The sequence below is a fragment of the Perognathus longimembris genome, chromosome 9 (genome assembly GCF_023159225.1).
Source record: "Perognathus longimembris pacificus isolate PPM17 chromosome 9, ASM2315922v1, whole genome shotgun sequence".
In the NCBI taxonomy this organism is placed as follows: Eukaryota; Metazoa; Chordata; class Mammalia; order Rodentia; family Heteromyidae; genus Perognathus; species Perognathus longimembris.
The window spans coordinates 26,973,343-26,986,741 of record NC_063169.1 but is presented as its reverse complement, the minus strand read 5'-3'; the positions used below and the strand labels follow the sequence as shown (position 1 = coordinate 26,986,741).

General features: G+C 35.6%; 1 protein-coding gene across 2 annotated transcripts in view; it reads right to left on the bottom strand.

The window, feature by feature from the left end:
- The window catches only part of Rngtt (RNA guanylyltransferase and 5'-phosphatase), a 219,011-nt gene that overhangs the window by 51,371 nt on the left and 154,241 nt on the right, over window positions 1-13,399 (bottom strand). For both annotated transcript variants that reach the window (XM_048353850.1, XM_048353851.1), the window contains exon 14: window positions 2,329-2,395. In XM_048353850.1, the coding sequence (XP_048209807.1) occupies window positions 2,329-2,395 (67 nt within the window). The remainder of the gene's footprint in view (window positions 1-2,328; window positions 2,396-13,399) is intronic.

Here is a 13,399-nt window from a genome sequence, read left to right as displayed (position 1 = left end):
CTGTAACCCCTCTGTACATTCCCTTGACATTAAAATTAAATTTTAGGAGCTGGGGATATGGCCTAGTGGCAAGAGTGCTTGCCTCGTATACATGAGGCCCCGGGTTCAATTCCCCAGCACCACATATACAGAAAACGGCCAGGGGTGGCGCTGTGGCTCAAGTGGCAGAGTGCTAGCCTTGAGCAAAAAGAAGCCAGGGACAGTGCTCAGGCCCTGAGTCCAAGCCCAAGGACTGGCCAAAAAACAAAAACAAAAACAAAAAAATTAAATTTTAAAAAATACAAAAAAATTAAAAAGTTATAGAAAGGGATACTTTAAAAAAGAATGATCTCAAATCTTCCTTTTTTATGAACTGCCTTAAATGTTAGTATTTTTTCATTTCTCATTGCCTAATTAAAATTTTAACCTCATCAATTTCTAATGTGTTACTATGAAATCAACTTTGAAAAAAAAACTGAATGGTCCTTCAGAGATGAGGAACAAATCAAGGATATATATTCTCACCATTTCCTTGCAACTCTGTACTACAGGTGATAGCCAATGCAATAAAGAAAAGCAATTAGATGCAGCCTACAAGTGTATACAAATGTATTAACTGAAATATAGTAGACTCAAGGGAAATCTCAAATAGTGTAATTCCTTAGAAAGCCCAAATGCAAGGTTAGCAAAATAATACATCAGGAAGAGGGTACTCAAAGGGATCAGGTGGGGAAAGAGGTAGACAAATGAAGAGGAGAAGACAAGAATACACTGTGTATTCTACAAAATTAAGAAGAGTGAGGGTAGGAAAGGTATGGGTGAGAATACTAAAAGGGGTGACACTGATCAAGAAATATGTCCATAAACTGTATTCATAAATTCATAAACTGCTTTGTTAATGGCAACTGCTTTGTAAAACTACTTAAGATAATTTTAAAAAGAAACAAAGGACTGTTTTTGAAGTAAATCATAATTGCATAGATAGTTCAATACAACCTATTTTAAAAGCTACAACTAATAGTTGAATAAAATAATGCTTCAGAATTTAAAGTCAATACAAAAAATCATTTTTTGTATAAACGACAAGAAGTTGAAATAAAAGGTACTTTAGAAAGTGGCACAAAAAATGAAATGGATACAGATTTTTTTTTTGGATACAGATTTTTTTTACTGTGCAAGATCAACATGCTGAAAACATATATATTGCTGAGATGTTATAATAAATTGAGAGAGATACAGTTTCCATTAATTGGAAAATTCAATGCTGTTAAGAATTCAATTTCCCTCAAATTGATGTATAGATTCAAAGTAGTTTCAAATTCCAAAAATGCACTTGTACAAAATTGGTAGAATGATTTTAAATATTCATATGAAAATGAAAGAAATACAGACTAGCCAAAACAGAAAAAAGAACAAAGTAGGGAAATATATACCACTTGATTTCATGAATTGTTATAAACCTAATCAGTGGTATTGGTGGAAGTACACACAGGCCACTCGAACAGATTATGTATTTACCTAAGAGAAACATAGGATACTGTTGCTATCCATGAGAAAAAAAGGCATGTAAAGACTTACACACAAATGTTCACAGCAGCTTTAGCTGTAATAGTCCCAAACTAGAAACAACCCACAGCTTATCACAAATTGAAAGTGCAAATACATTATAGCCATATGATGGGATATTACTCGGCAATAAAAAATAAACTAATGGCAAGTGCAAGAATGTGGATGTATCTCAAAATATTATATTGAGTGAAAAGGGGGAAAGAGAGAGGAGAGAAGAGAAAGAAAGAAGTTGTATCATTCCATTTATGCAAGTACGAATGATGCAAAGTCATCTATAATGGCACAAATTAGGGCACTAGAAGAAAAACAGTAAGGGGAAAAGGGTAATTTCAAGGAGCGCAAGTTAACTACTTTAGAATGATACATGTTTATTTTCTTGGTTATTGTGATCGTTTTCATTAGTATACACTTATCAAAATTTATCAAATTGTATATTTCGTGTACAGTTTCCTGTACATAAATTATACCCCCCAATAAACTGGCTAAAGTTTTAATGGCAAAAATTATTACCTGAAAGAAAAATCTATGTAACTCTAAATATACTCAAAAAAATTAAACATTACTTTGTTTTGGTTAAAGTCAACTATATATAGGCAAGAATATTAAAAGTCAGGATTTTTAAGATAAAAGCTGAATGACTTCTTCAGAAATATGAAAAAGTCAATAAAATTATTACTTCATACCTACTATATTTTTGACATACTGATAGTTATTAGTAGGTTTCTGTTAAGATTGTGAACCAATGAGTGCTTAATATAAATACATTAAGATGAATCATACCTTGATTTGTGCAAAGGGTCTTTCATAACCTCCAACATAGAGAAGACCAACATTCTGAGGAAGTAACCTACATGGGAGGAAAAAAAAAGGCATTTTTATAAAATGCTATACTTTTACTGTACAGCTGTTAATAAAAAAATCTATAATATATACTGGAAAAATGTGAATATCTAGATAATTATTTCTTCTTACTAACCCCCAGAATTGAGGACTGAATGCTTCAGGGCCTTATGCATACTATCCAAGTTCTCTATGGCTCAGTTTTAACTCCATCCCTTTTTAAATTTTTCATTTTGAGAGAAAGTCGCACTATGCAGCAGCCCAGGCTGTCCTTGAAATTGTTTTTCTCCTGCCTCAAACTCATAAGTACATGGGATTACAGTCATGCACCACCTCACTTGGCTCTCTGTAATGATTACTGTATTTTGCACTATGTTATAAGTACCAGAAAAGGAGTAACTCATATTTCAAAAAATATTGAGTAAATTCTTAAAGAAAACTTAAGACTGTTCTACATCCTAACATACTAGTATCTATGGAAAAGTACTATATATATAAAAATTAATGAAACACTCTATATCTATACTCTGCACTATAAAGTAATATAAACCTGAATTATTCAGTCTTAAAAATCCAAGAGAAAAACCTGACACATAAATAACCCTAACAAAAGTGGTTTGTAGTAAGTGTATAATAGAATCTACTTGCCACTAGACAGTTACAAAAGAGGTACTTAATATGCAAGGATCTGTTAACAGTTTGAACTGATGGAATTTGGACTTAGCTGGAAAGAGTAGGTAACACAAGGATAAATTTCAGGGGCTGGGAATATGGCCTAGTGGCAAGAGTGCTTGACTCGTATACATGGAAGCCCTGGGTTTGATTCCTCAGCACCATATATATATGTATATATATACGTATATATACATATATATACGTATGTATATATACACATACGTATATATACACACACACACATATATACATATATATATATATACGACCAGAAGTGCCGCTGGGGCTCAAGTGGCAGAGCGCTAGCCTTGAGGAAAAAGAAGCCAGGGACAGTGCTCAGACCCTGAGTCCAAGGCCCAGGACTTCCCTCCCCGTACCCCCCACCCCACAAAGGATAACTTTTAGCAAAGTCGTAAGGACAAAGAATTTGAGACAAGAATGTCTGAAGTAAGAAATAATTAAGTTGAAGATGAGATCCAAAGTTTCAAATGGCTCATGAAGAATTTCAAATATCATACTGTATACTTTATTTTGTAAGCAATTTAGAATTAAAAGCCAGCCTGGGTAGGAAAGTCCATGAGGCTCATCTCCAATTAGCCACTAAAAAACAAACAGGAAATGATGCTATGGCTCATAAATATCAAACCATATAGAGGATTAAAATTACTTATTTATTTATTTATGGTGCTGGTTCTAGGGCTTAAACTCAGGGCTTAGGCACTGTCCCTGAAGTTTTTCTGTTGTTTCATTTCTATTTTACTAGCGCTCTATCACTGGAGCCACAGTTCCACTTCTGGCTTTTTTTTTTTCTCTAGTGTAAGGGGTAGTTGATTGGAGCTACGATACTCATGCTCCAAAGTAGCTAAGATTATAGGTGTGAGACACAGGCAGATAATTTTTTTTAAGATCATCTTCCTACATAATTCCTTCCTGTTTTCAATTCTAATAAGTTCATTACTCTTTTTTTTTTTAAGACAAAATCTTACTACATGGCCCAAGCTAGCCTTGAATTCATGATCTTCCATCTCCATCTTTCAAATACTGGGATTACAGGCATGAGCCTTTAAATGGTATATTATTTTTGCCTGCATTGAATGGATGAAGAAATGCCACCTTTAGAACTGTTTGTAGAATGTATAGACAGAAAAGTGGCTGTGGTACAAACTATGTGAAAGATGTAGTCTTGTGTTTATTTAAGCTGCATTAAATACACACATACTATACCTATTTATATATGTGTATGTAATTATTTTATCATAAATCATATTCTAATGGACATTGTAAATAAATGAACACCATTTCAGTCTTAACACAAAGTAAAGGGGATAAAATGAACATATGCCCTTCTTAGAACTTCTAGTTGAGACAGTTCTCAGAATCTAGATAAAGTTAATGGCCTTTTATGACAGGTAAGGGAACTCTAAGAATCTCTGTAATAGACATAAATTCAGTTGCAAAATCCGAGAATCCATTCTCACTAACATAAACAACCACGAACTGAAAAGAATCAAATGGAAAACTCTCAGTGTGCCACCTTAACCCAGTCACAAAAAAATGAGAATACTTGGATTATCATAAACATCTTGTAAAAACTCAATCAGTAACTTCAACCTCCTACTTTAACAATTCTAGGATGATACACATTCATTTATACATTAGCGTTTCTGAAATTGTGATGCTTCTGGTACTCAATGGTTTCTTACTATTTTTATAACTATATTAGTATATTATTTACCACTACATTAGTAATGATTAGGACGTCATAATATATTATTTATCACTATATTAGTATTAGTTGTGAGATTATTGTGTGATTATCCTCCATAGACTTAGATTAATAGAACCAAGAAAACACACACTCAAAAACAACTTAGATTCTATGAAATTAGATCTCTTCTGCAAACATCCTCTGACCCATCTACTCTATGAGAACCTTTAAAGTGAGCTTTAACAGAATGTTAATAGCAAATGAACATTACTAAAGTGAACCAATGTAGCAAACTCTTTTTTACATTTGGGATGTAAGTGATGACTTGTAGAAACATTTAATAAACTGTTGAAGGTTTCATTTGTTGAAGGGCATTTGTTTCCTGACTTCAAGTAGGAAAAGTAGGAAATAACCCCAAAATTCAATAATGAAATGAAGGCTTTGTCAGTCAACTTTTGAAAAATAAGAAATTATTCTAATAAAACTTCAAACCACTGCTGTTATAAAAAGTTTACTGTTAGTTATATATAGCAGTGGTAATTTATTTCCTCTATAACAAATGTTCACAGAAAGCTTGGTAAACTAACTCCCTTAAGAAGTAAGAATAGTCACTGTTCATACAAATAGATGCTAGAAAAGGAAGAGACTAAAAGTTGGCTGACATTTAAAACTCAATATGCCTCTAACTACCATGCATATGCATTTCAGGAAGCCTGCCAATATACTATTTAGTGTGCCCTCTTCCTGTAACCTGCATATCTAATAACCACATTTCCTAAGCAAATTTCTTAAAGGTACCAGTTAAATAACATATATATGTTTACTTTAAAAATACTGTTCTTTCTTATTTACTCACCTATTATTTCTTACCACTTATTACGTTACTACCTTCATTTGAGTAGGTTTAAATATGTACCATAATTTAAAGGCCTGCTAAATGTAAGATAATTGATACTTTAGGAACATAAATTACCATTTTTAAAGACTTTTTAAATGTCTTTATCTTTCAAAAATTATTTTGCCAAATTGTATACATAATTATTATTTCCAAGCAACAGGCAGCATTTTACCAAGATAAAAAGCCTGTACACAATATAGCAATCACACATTTTATATCCCGAGTACATCATTAATTCAGCACTCACAGACATATTTACACATATATTTTAAGACAGAAACCCTGAGTCATTTAAAGCAAGCTAACTTTTGCTTTTAAGGTAGTTGAACATTTTCCATAGCATTTATAAAAAAAAAAAAAAAGTTTAACAACCTCTGAAGTTTTTGCTTGCAACTAAACTTCCATTAAAATTGCTACTAAATGGAATATTATGGGAAAGAAGTGATAAAAAGGTATTACAGAAAGAAAATCTACTACCGCTTTTGAAAGAGCAAACAGGCAAGAAAATGAATGTTTACTATGATTTTAATTTCTAAAATGATAATAAGAACCTATCCTGGAATGAAAGCCCATTGTTCTAGAATACTCTACCTAAAAGTAGTATCTGTCAAGTAATAAGATAAAGATTATTTAAGTGAATTTCACTCATCATATATACTGATTCTGCAGGCACAAAAATTGCTTCAAGAGAAAATTTAACTGACTAATACCATTACATCATCTCCTATTTTGTGTGTGTATGTGAGTGACACTGGGGATTTTAACTCAGGACCAAAAAGCCTAAGCTTTCTAGGCAGATGTTCTACCACTGAAACCACATTCTAACCTATAGTTATTTCAAATTAAAATATAAGAGAAATGGAATTTTTGTTAAAGATAAATAGCTCCAAATTAACTGTTGTGCCTACAGCTGTAACTACAGTACCATCAGACAGACACACATACAGATACACATACACACACACACACACACACACACACACACACATTGGTGTCAGTCCTGGAGGTTGACCTGGGCACTGTCCCAGAGCTTTCTTTTTTATTTTTTGTCCTGGTCCTAGGGCTTGCAGTCAGGCATGGGCACTGTCTTTGAGCCACAACTCTTCTTCTGGCTTTTTTGGTAGTTAATTAATACAAGAGTCTCACAAGCTTTCCTGACTGGCCTGGCTTTGAATCACAATTCTCAGATCAGCATCCCGGATTAAAAGCATCAGCCACCAGCAACCAGTTATCTCAGAGCTTTTAAGCCCAATGCTAGTGCTCTACCACATGGCCACAGCTCCACACCCAGCTTTTTGGTGGTTAATTGAAAATAAGAGTCTCACAGACTTTCCTGCATGAGTTGGCTTCAAACTGCAACCCTGACCAGCCTCCTGAGTCACCAGCACCTGGCCTATCAAACCATTTGAAACAACATACAGTATCTTTGATCATGACTCAGAAAAATTCCACTTCTTCATAGCAACTTATCAAAGACCAGATTACATCCAATGTATCTATCACAAAGTAACAACAACACAACCAACAGAAAGCAAGTGTACTTGATACTTGGTGAATAGTATGATTTTGAGTTCAAGTAAGAAATCTCCATGTCTGAAAAGACAAGTATTTCTATACATAAATCAGATAAAAAAAGAAGGGCTGGGGATATAGCCTAGTGGCAAGAGTGCCTGCCTCGGATACCTGAGGCCCTAGGTTCTATTCCCCAGCACCACATATACAGAAAACGGCCAGAAGCGGCACTGTGGCTCAAGTGGCGGAGTGCTAGCCTTGAGCGGGAAGAAGCCAGGGCCAGTGCTCAGGCCCTGAGTCCAAGGCCCAGGACTGGCCAAAAAAAAAGAATACCTCAAATGAAAATTAGAAAATGTCTTAAACTGGATAACAAAGTAACAATTTATCAAAACTGTAGGAAGCAGCTAAATCCAATTTAGAGAGAACTCTATTACCCATTGTCCATCATACACATTGATGAATTCCCTATTCATGTCAAGAATTAGAAAAATTAGAAAATAAGAGAAAAATAAGAAACAAAATGATTATAAGTTCAAGGCCAACCTGGCTTTTATAATATGGCAAGTTCCAGACCAGCCCAAGCTACATAGCAAGATGCTACCTCAAAAAGAAAGACAAAAGTCGATTCAATCTAAGAAAACAGGAAAAGAAATAACAATGATATGGATTTATTTTACTTATTTATTTTTGTCAGTCATGGGGCTTGAACTCTGGGCCTGGATGCTGTCCCTATGCTCTTTAGCTCAAGGCTAGTAGTGCTCTACCACTTTGAACCACAGCACCAATTCCTGAGATGAATTTTTTTTTCTTTTTGGCTAGTCCTGGGGCTTGAACTCAGGGCCTGAGCACTGTCCTTGGCTTCTTTTTTGCTCAAGGCTAGCACTCTACCACTTAAGCCACAGTGCCACTTCTGGCTTTTTCTATATACGTGGTACTGAGGAATCGAACCTAGGGCTTCATGTATACGAGGCAAGCACTCTACCACTAGGCCATATTCCCAGGCCCTGAGATGAAAACTTATGAGATAAAAAACATACACTACTAGAGGGCCAAAGACACTAAAATAATTTCTTATTCTGAAAATTATTAAACCAATCCTAATAAGATGCAAAGATAAAAGGCATAATCAGTAGTAGGAATAAAGGAGCAAGCCTAAAGATATTTGTTATAAATAACAACTGGGGGCTAGGGGTGTGACTCAAATGGTAGAAGTTTTTCTGATATATAAAAAACTCTGGGGTTCTATCCAGCACCACAAAAACAAAGAAATGACCAGAATATTACAAACACTTTTATACAAGCTTCAAAAACCAGAATAGGAAAAAATTATAAGACAAAAATAAAGTACTAAACTGATTCAAGAAAACAGTAGAAAATCTTAGTAGTCTCACTATGTAACATTTTAAAATGATGTCAACAAAGAAAAAAGGTTTACAGGGATTCATAAGCAAATTCCAAAGAGAAAATTCTAATCATATACAAAGGAAGAGATATTTTCTTTTGATAATACCAGCACAACTCTTGATAGATACAAACTTAACAATAAGGTGGGCATGGTAGTACATGCCTATAATCACAGCACTTGGGAGGTAAAGACAAAAGGAATACAAATTCAAAACCAGACTGGTCTACAAAGTGAATTATGGGCTACCTTGAGTTACACAGTGAGATTCTGTCTCAAAACAAAAACAAAACAAAAATCAAACCAAATAAAAACACACAGCATTATTAACAAGTGTCATGAAGGGGCACTTTTACAAAGACCAAAGGAGCATATGAGGAACACAAAATGAAACAATGTACACATCCACAAGAATAGTCAGTCTAGAGCAATGACAATACCAAATGTTGGTGGGGATGAGACACAAAAGAGCTCTGTTTAATCACTGGTTGGAATGTACACAGTAGTGACTGTGAAAGATTGGTGTTATCTTACAAAAGCATTCATTCTAGCAGTCCCACTCCTTGGTATTACCCAGAGGTAAAAACTATGTCCTACAAAAAATCAGTAGTGTTTTTTGTTACTTATCTTGGTTTTGATTTAGAGAAAGGGTCTTCCTGTGTAAACCCCACTATCCTGGAACTTGCTTTGTTGCCCAAATTACTCTGGAGCTCACAAACCTAACCCAGTCTCCTCCCCTGAGTGTGTGCCACATTGCCTGGCTAGGACAGAGTTCTGTCGTTTTAATTTAAACAAAAGCTTTATTTGTAGTTGCTAAAACGTGGGAACAACAAGATAGTTTTCAGTAGGTAAGTGGATACACTCATGCATTTCATGGAAGATTATTCAATACTAAAAAGAAATACGTACTCAAATCAGACATGGAGAAAAATGTCTTGAAAGAAGCTCAATACAAAAGGCCACTGTCCAATGCCAATTAAATGATATTTCGGGAAAGGCAAAAGTAAGGAAACATTAAAAAGAGCAGTGATTGCTAAGAGTATGGGAGGGAGGAATGAATACTCGGAGCATAGATTTTTAGAGAAATGAAGTTAATTCTGTATGACTATATTCTGCAGCTACATGTCATTTATATGTTGTCAAAACTCAGAGAATGTATATCACCAAGAATAAATCATAAACTACATACTTCAGGTGCTGCCACATTAATGCACAATCATTGACAAATGCACCATATAGGAGAGGATCCAACAGTGGAGGAGGCTGGGGGCACAGACAGTATACAGACATTCTGTCTTCCATTCAGTTTTTGCTGTAAACCTAAGCCCATTCTAAAATATATAGTCTATTTTTAAAAAGAAACACATATACTACCAAGTCACAAAAAGAGACAGGGGAAACTTTTAAAAGAAGCCATTGAGGGCTGGGGATATGGCCTAGTGGCAAGAGAGCTTAGCTTGCCTCGTATACATGAGGCCCTGGGTTCGATTCCCCAGCACCACATATACAGAAAACTGCCAGAAGTGGCGCTGTGGCTCAAGTGGCAGAGTGTTAGCCTTGAGCAAAAGGAAGCCAGGGACAGTGCTCAGGCCCTGAGTCCACGGCCCAGGACTGGCCAAAAAAAAAAAAAAAAGAAGCCATTGAAAAGAAGCAGTCCACTATATGTTTCTAACTCTATGTGACATTCTGGAAAAGGCAACTGGCAACTTTATCAAAGATCTGTTATTGCCAGGAAGAGAGAAAGAGACAAATATGGGGCGAAGAGGGAATTTGTAAGGCAGCAAAACTTATTCTGTACCAGCCAGATGCCAGTGGCTTCATGCCTGAATCCTAGCTACTCAGAAGGCTAAAATATGAGCACAGTTCAAAGAGAATTCAGGCAGAAAAGTCTGTGGAACTACTATTTCCAATTAACCACCAACAACCCTGAGGTGGAGCTATGACTTAGGTGATAGAGTGCTGGCATGAGAAAAACAGCTCAGGGACAGCACCTAGGGCTTGAGTTCAAGCCCTAGAACTGGCACACACATAAAAAATATTCTGTATTACATTGTAATAGTGGATATAACTTATATATTATGTATTTGTCCAAATAACAACACAAAGGACTAACTTCAAAGGAAACTAGACTTCAATATTGCTTCAAAAACAAATATTAACAAGTGCACTACTACTAAGGCAAGACATTATTACAGAAACCATATGCTGAGGAAGAAAATGTTCCCCTTCCTGTAAAACTAAAAAAGAAATTGTAAATAATAAAGTCATTAAAATTTTAACTTGACTATTTAAGAAAAGAAGTACATAGGCCAAATGATGAGAAAACAAGTGAAAAAAGAATAATAATCTTAAAAACCAATACAATTCACAAGTAGAGTGTTGTGGTATGCACTTTTCATACCAGCACTCAGGAAGCTGAGAACAGAAGATGGAGAGTTTGACATTATCCTGGAATATAGAAGTGAGACATTGTTTCAAATGAATAAATAAATAAGTAATAACAATTAAAAAGAAATGTCACTGTAACTTAGCAGATATTCCAAACAAGGGAAACCAGTTTCTTCCTATCAAAAGCAACATGACCACAATTTGTGATAATATTTTGTAATTACTGCTGGGTTGTTGTTTTTTCTTATTTATTGTCAAAGTGATGTGCACAGAGGTTACAGTTTCCCACATTAGGCCTTAGGTACATTCCTTGTACTGTTTGTTACCTACTCCCTCATTCCCCCTCCCCCTTTACTGCTCCCCCCATGAGTTGTTCAGTTGGTATACACCAAATGGTTTTGCAAGTATTGCTTTTGGAGTCATTTGTCTTTTTATCCTTTGTATCTCGATTTTGATATTCCCTTTCACTTCCCTAGTTCTAATACCAGTATATAATACAGTATCCAGTGTACTCAGATGACATACAGTGATAGTGCAGGTACAACAACAGGAAGGGGATACAAGACAATCATCAACAATAGAAGCTATGGTTTCACATGGCATGGTGAAAGTGATTACAAGAGTGATATAACACTCGTTTCCATAGCATGGAGTTCATTTCACTTATCATCTTATGCATTCATAAGGGCATAGCTATTAGGCTCTTGTGATCCTCTGCTGTGACAAAGTAGACCTGTGCTAATTATTCCCTATGAGGGAGACCATAGAGTCCATATTTCTTTGGGTCTGGCTCACTTCACTTAGCGTAATTTTTTCCAAATCCTTCCATTTCCTTACAAATGGAGCAATGTCATTCTTTCTGATAGAGGCATAAAATTCCATTATGTATATGAGCCACAGTTTCCTGATCCATTCATCTACTGACGAGCATCTGGGTTGGTTCCATATTCTAGCTATGACAAATTGTGCTGCAATGAACATTGTTGTGTTGGTGGCTTTAGTGTGCTCTTGTTTGTGGTCTTTTGGGTAGATGCCCAAAAATGGGGCTGCTGGGTCATAGGGGAGCTCTATGTTTAGCCTTTTGAGGAATCTCCATACCACTTTCCAAAGTGACTGAACCAGTTTACATTCCCACCAACAATGAAGTAGGGTTCCCTTTTGGCCACACCCCCTCCAACATTTGTTATTATTAGTTTTCTTGATAAAGGACATTCTTACTTGGGTGAGGTGAAATCTCAATGTTGTTTTGATTTGCATTTCTTTTATGGCCAGTGATGTAGAGCACTTTTTCATATGTCTCTTGGCCATTCTCTTTTCCTCATCAAAGAAGTCTCTTTTTAAGTCTTTAGCCCATTTGTTGAGGGGGCTGTTCATTCTTTGCTGTTTTGTTTTGGAGAGATTTAGATTTTTTAGTTCTGCATATATTTTAGATATGAGGCCTTTGTCCATTGTATGGCCAGTAAAGATCTTTTCCCAATCTGTGGACTTTGTTTATCTTGCGAGCTATGACCTTTGCCCTGAGGAAGCTCTGCAGTTTGATGCAGTCCCACTTGTCTATCTTTTCCTTGATTTGTAGCATTTCTGGGCCTTTATTAAGGAAGTTTCGTCCTGTGCCAAAGAGCCCAAATGTTTCTCCTACTCCTTTAGTGTTTTCAGGATATCTGTTTTATTTTGAGGTCTTTGATCCATTTGCAACTGATTTTGGTGCAGGGTGATACAGAAGGATCTACTTTTAGTTGCAGGTGTTTAACTACTTTTGCCAGCATCATTTGTTAAAGAGGCTATCTATCTTCCATCCTATTCTTTTAGCTCCTTTATCAAAGACTGAGTAGGCATAGTTCTGCAGGTTCATTTCTGGGTCTTCAGTTCTGTTCCATTGGGCTTCAGGCCTGTTCCTGGCCCAATACCAAGCTGTTTTCATTACTATAGCTTTATAATACAGCCTGAAGTTTGGTATTATAATTCCTCCAGCACTGTTCTTTCTGCTTAGGATTGTTTTTGCTATTCTAGGTCTTTTATTGTTCCATATGAATTTCTGGATTGCTTCTTCTATTTCATTAAAAATGGTGTTGGGATATTAATGGGTATTGCATTGAATTTGTAGATAGCCTTTGGCAATATTGCCATTTTGACTATATTAATCCTCCCAATCCAGGAGCATGGGAGGTTTTTCCATTTCCTTAGTTCTGCCTTAATTTCATTTTTCATGTTTTTAAAATTCTCATCAAAGAGGTCTTTCACTTCTTTGGTTAAGGTTATTCCTAGATATTTTATGTTTTTTGAGGCTATTGCAAAAGGAGTTGCTTTCCTGATTTCGGCCTCGGTCTTCGGGTCATTAGCATATAGAAAGGCCGTTGATTTTTGAGGGCTTATTTTATATCCTGCTATTTTGCCAAAGTTTTGGATCAGCTCTAGTAGCTTGGGAATA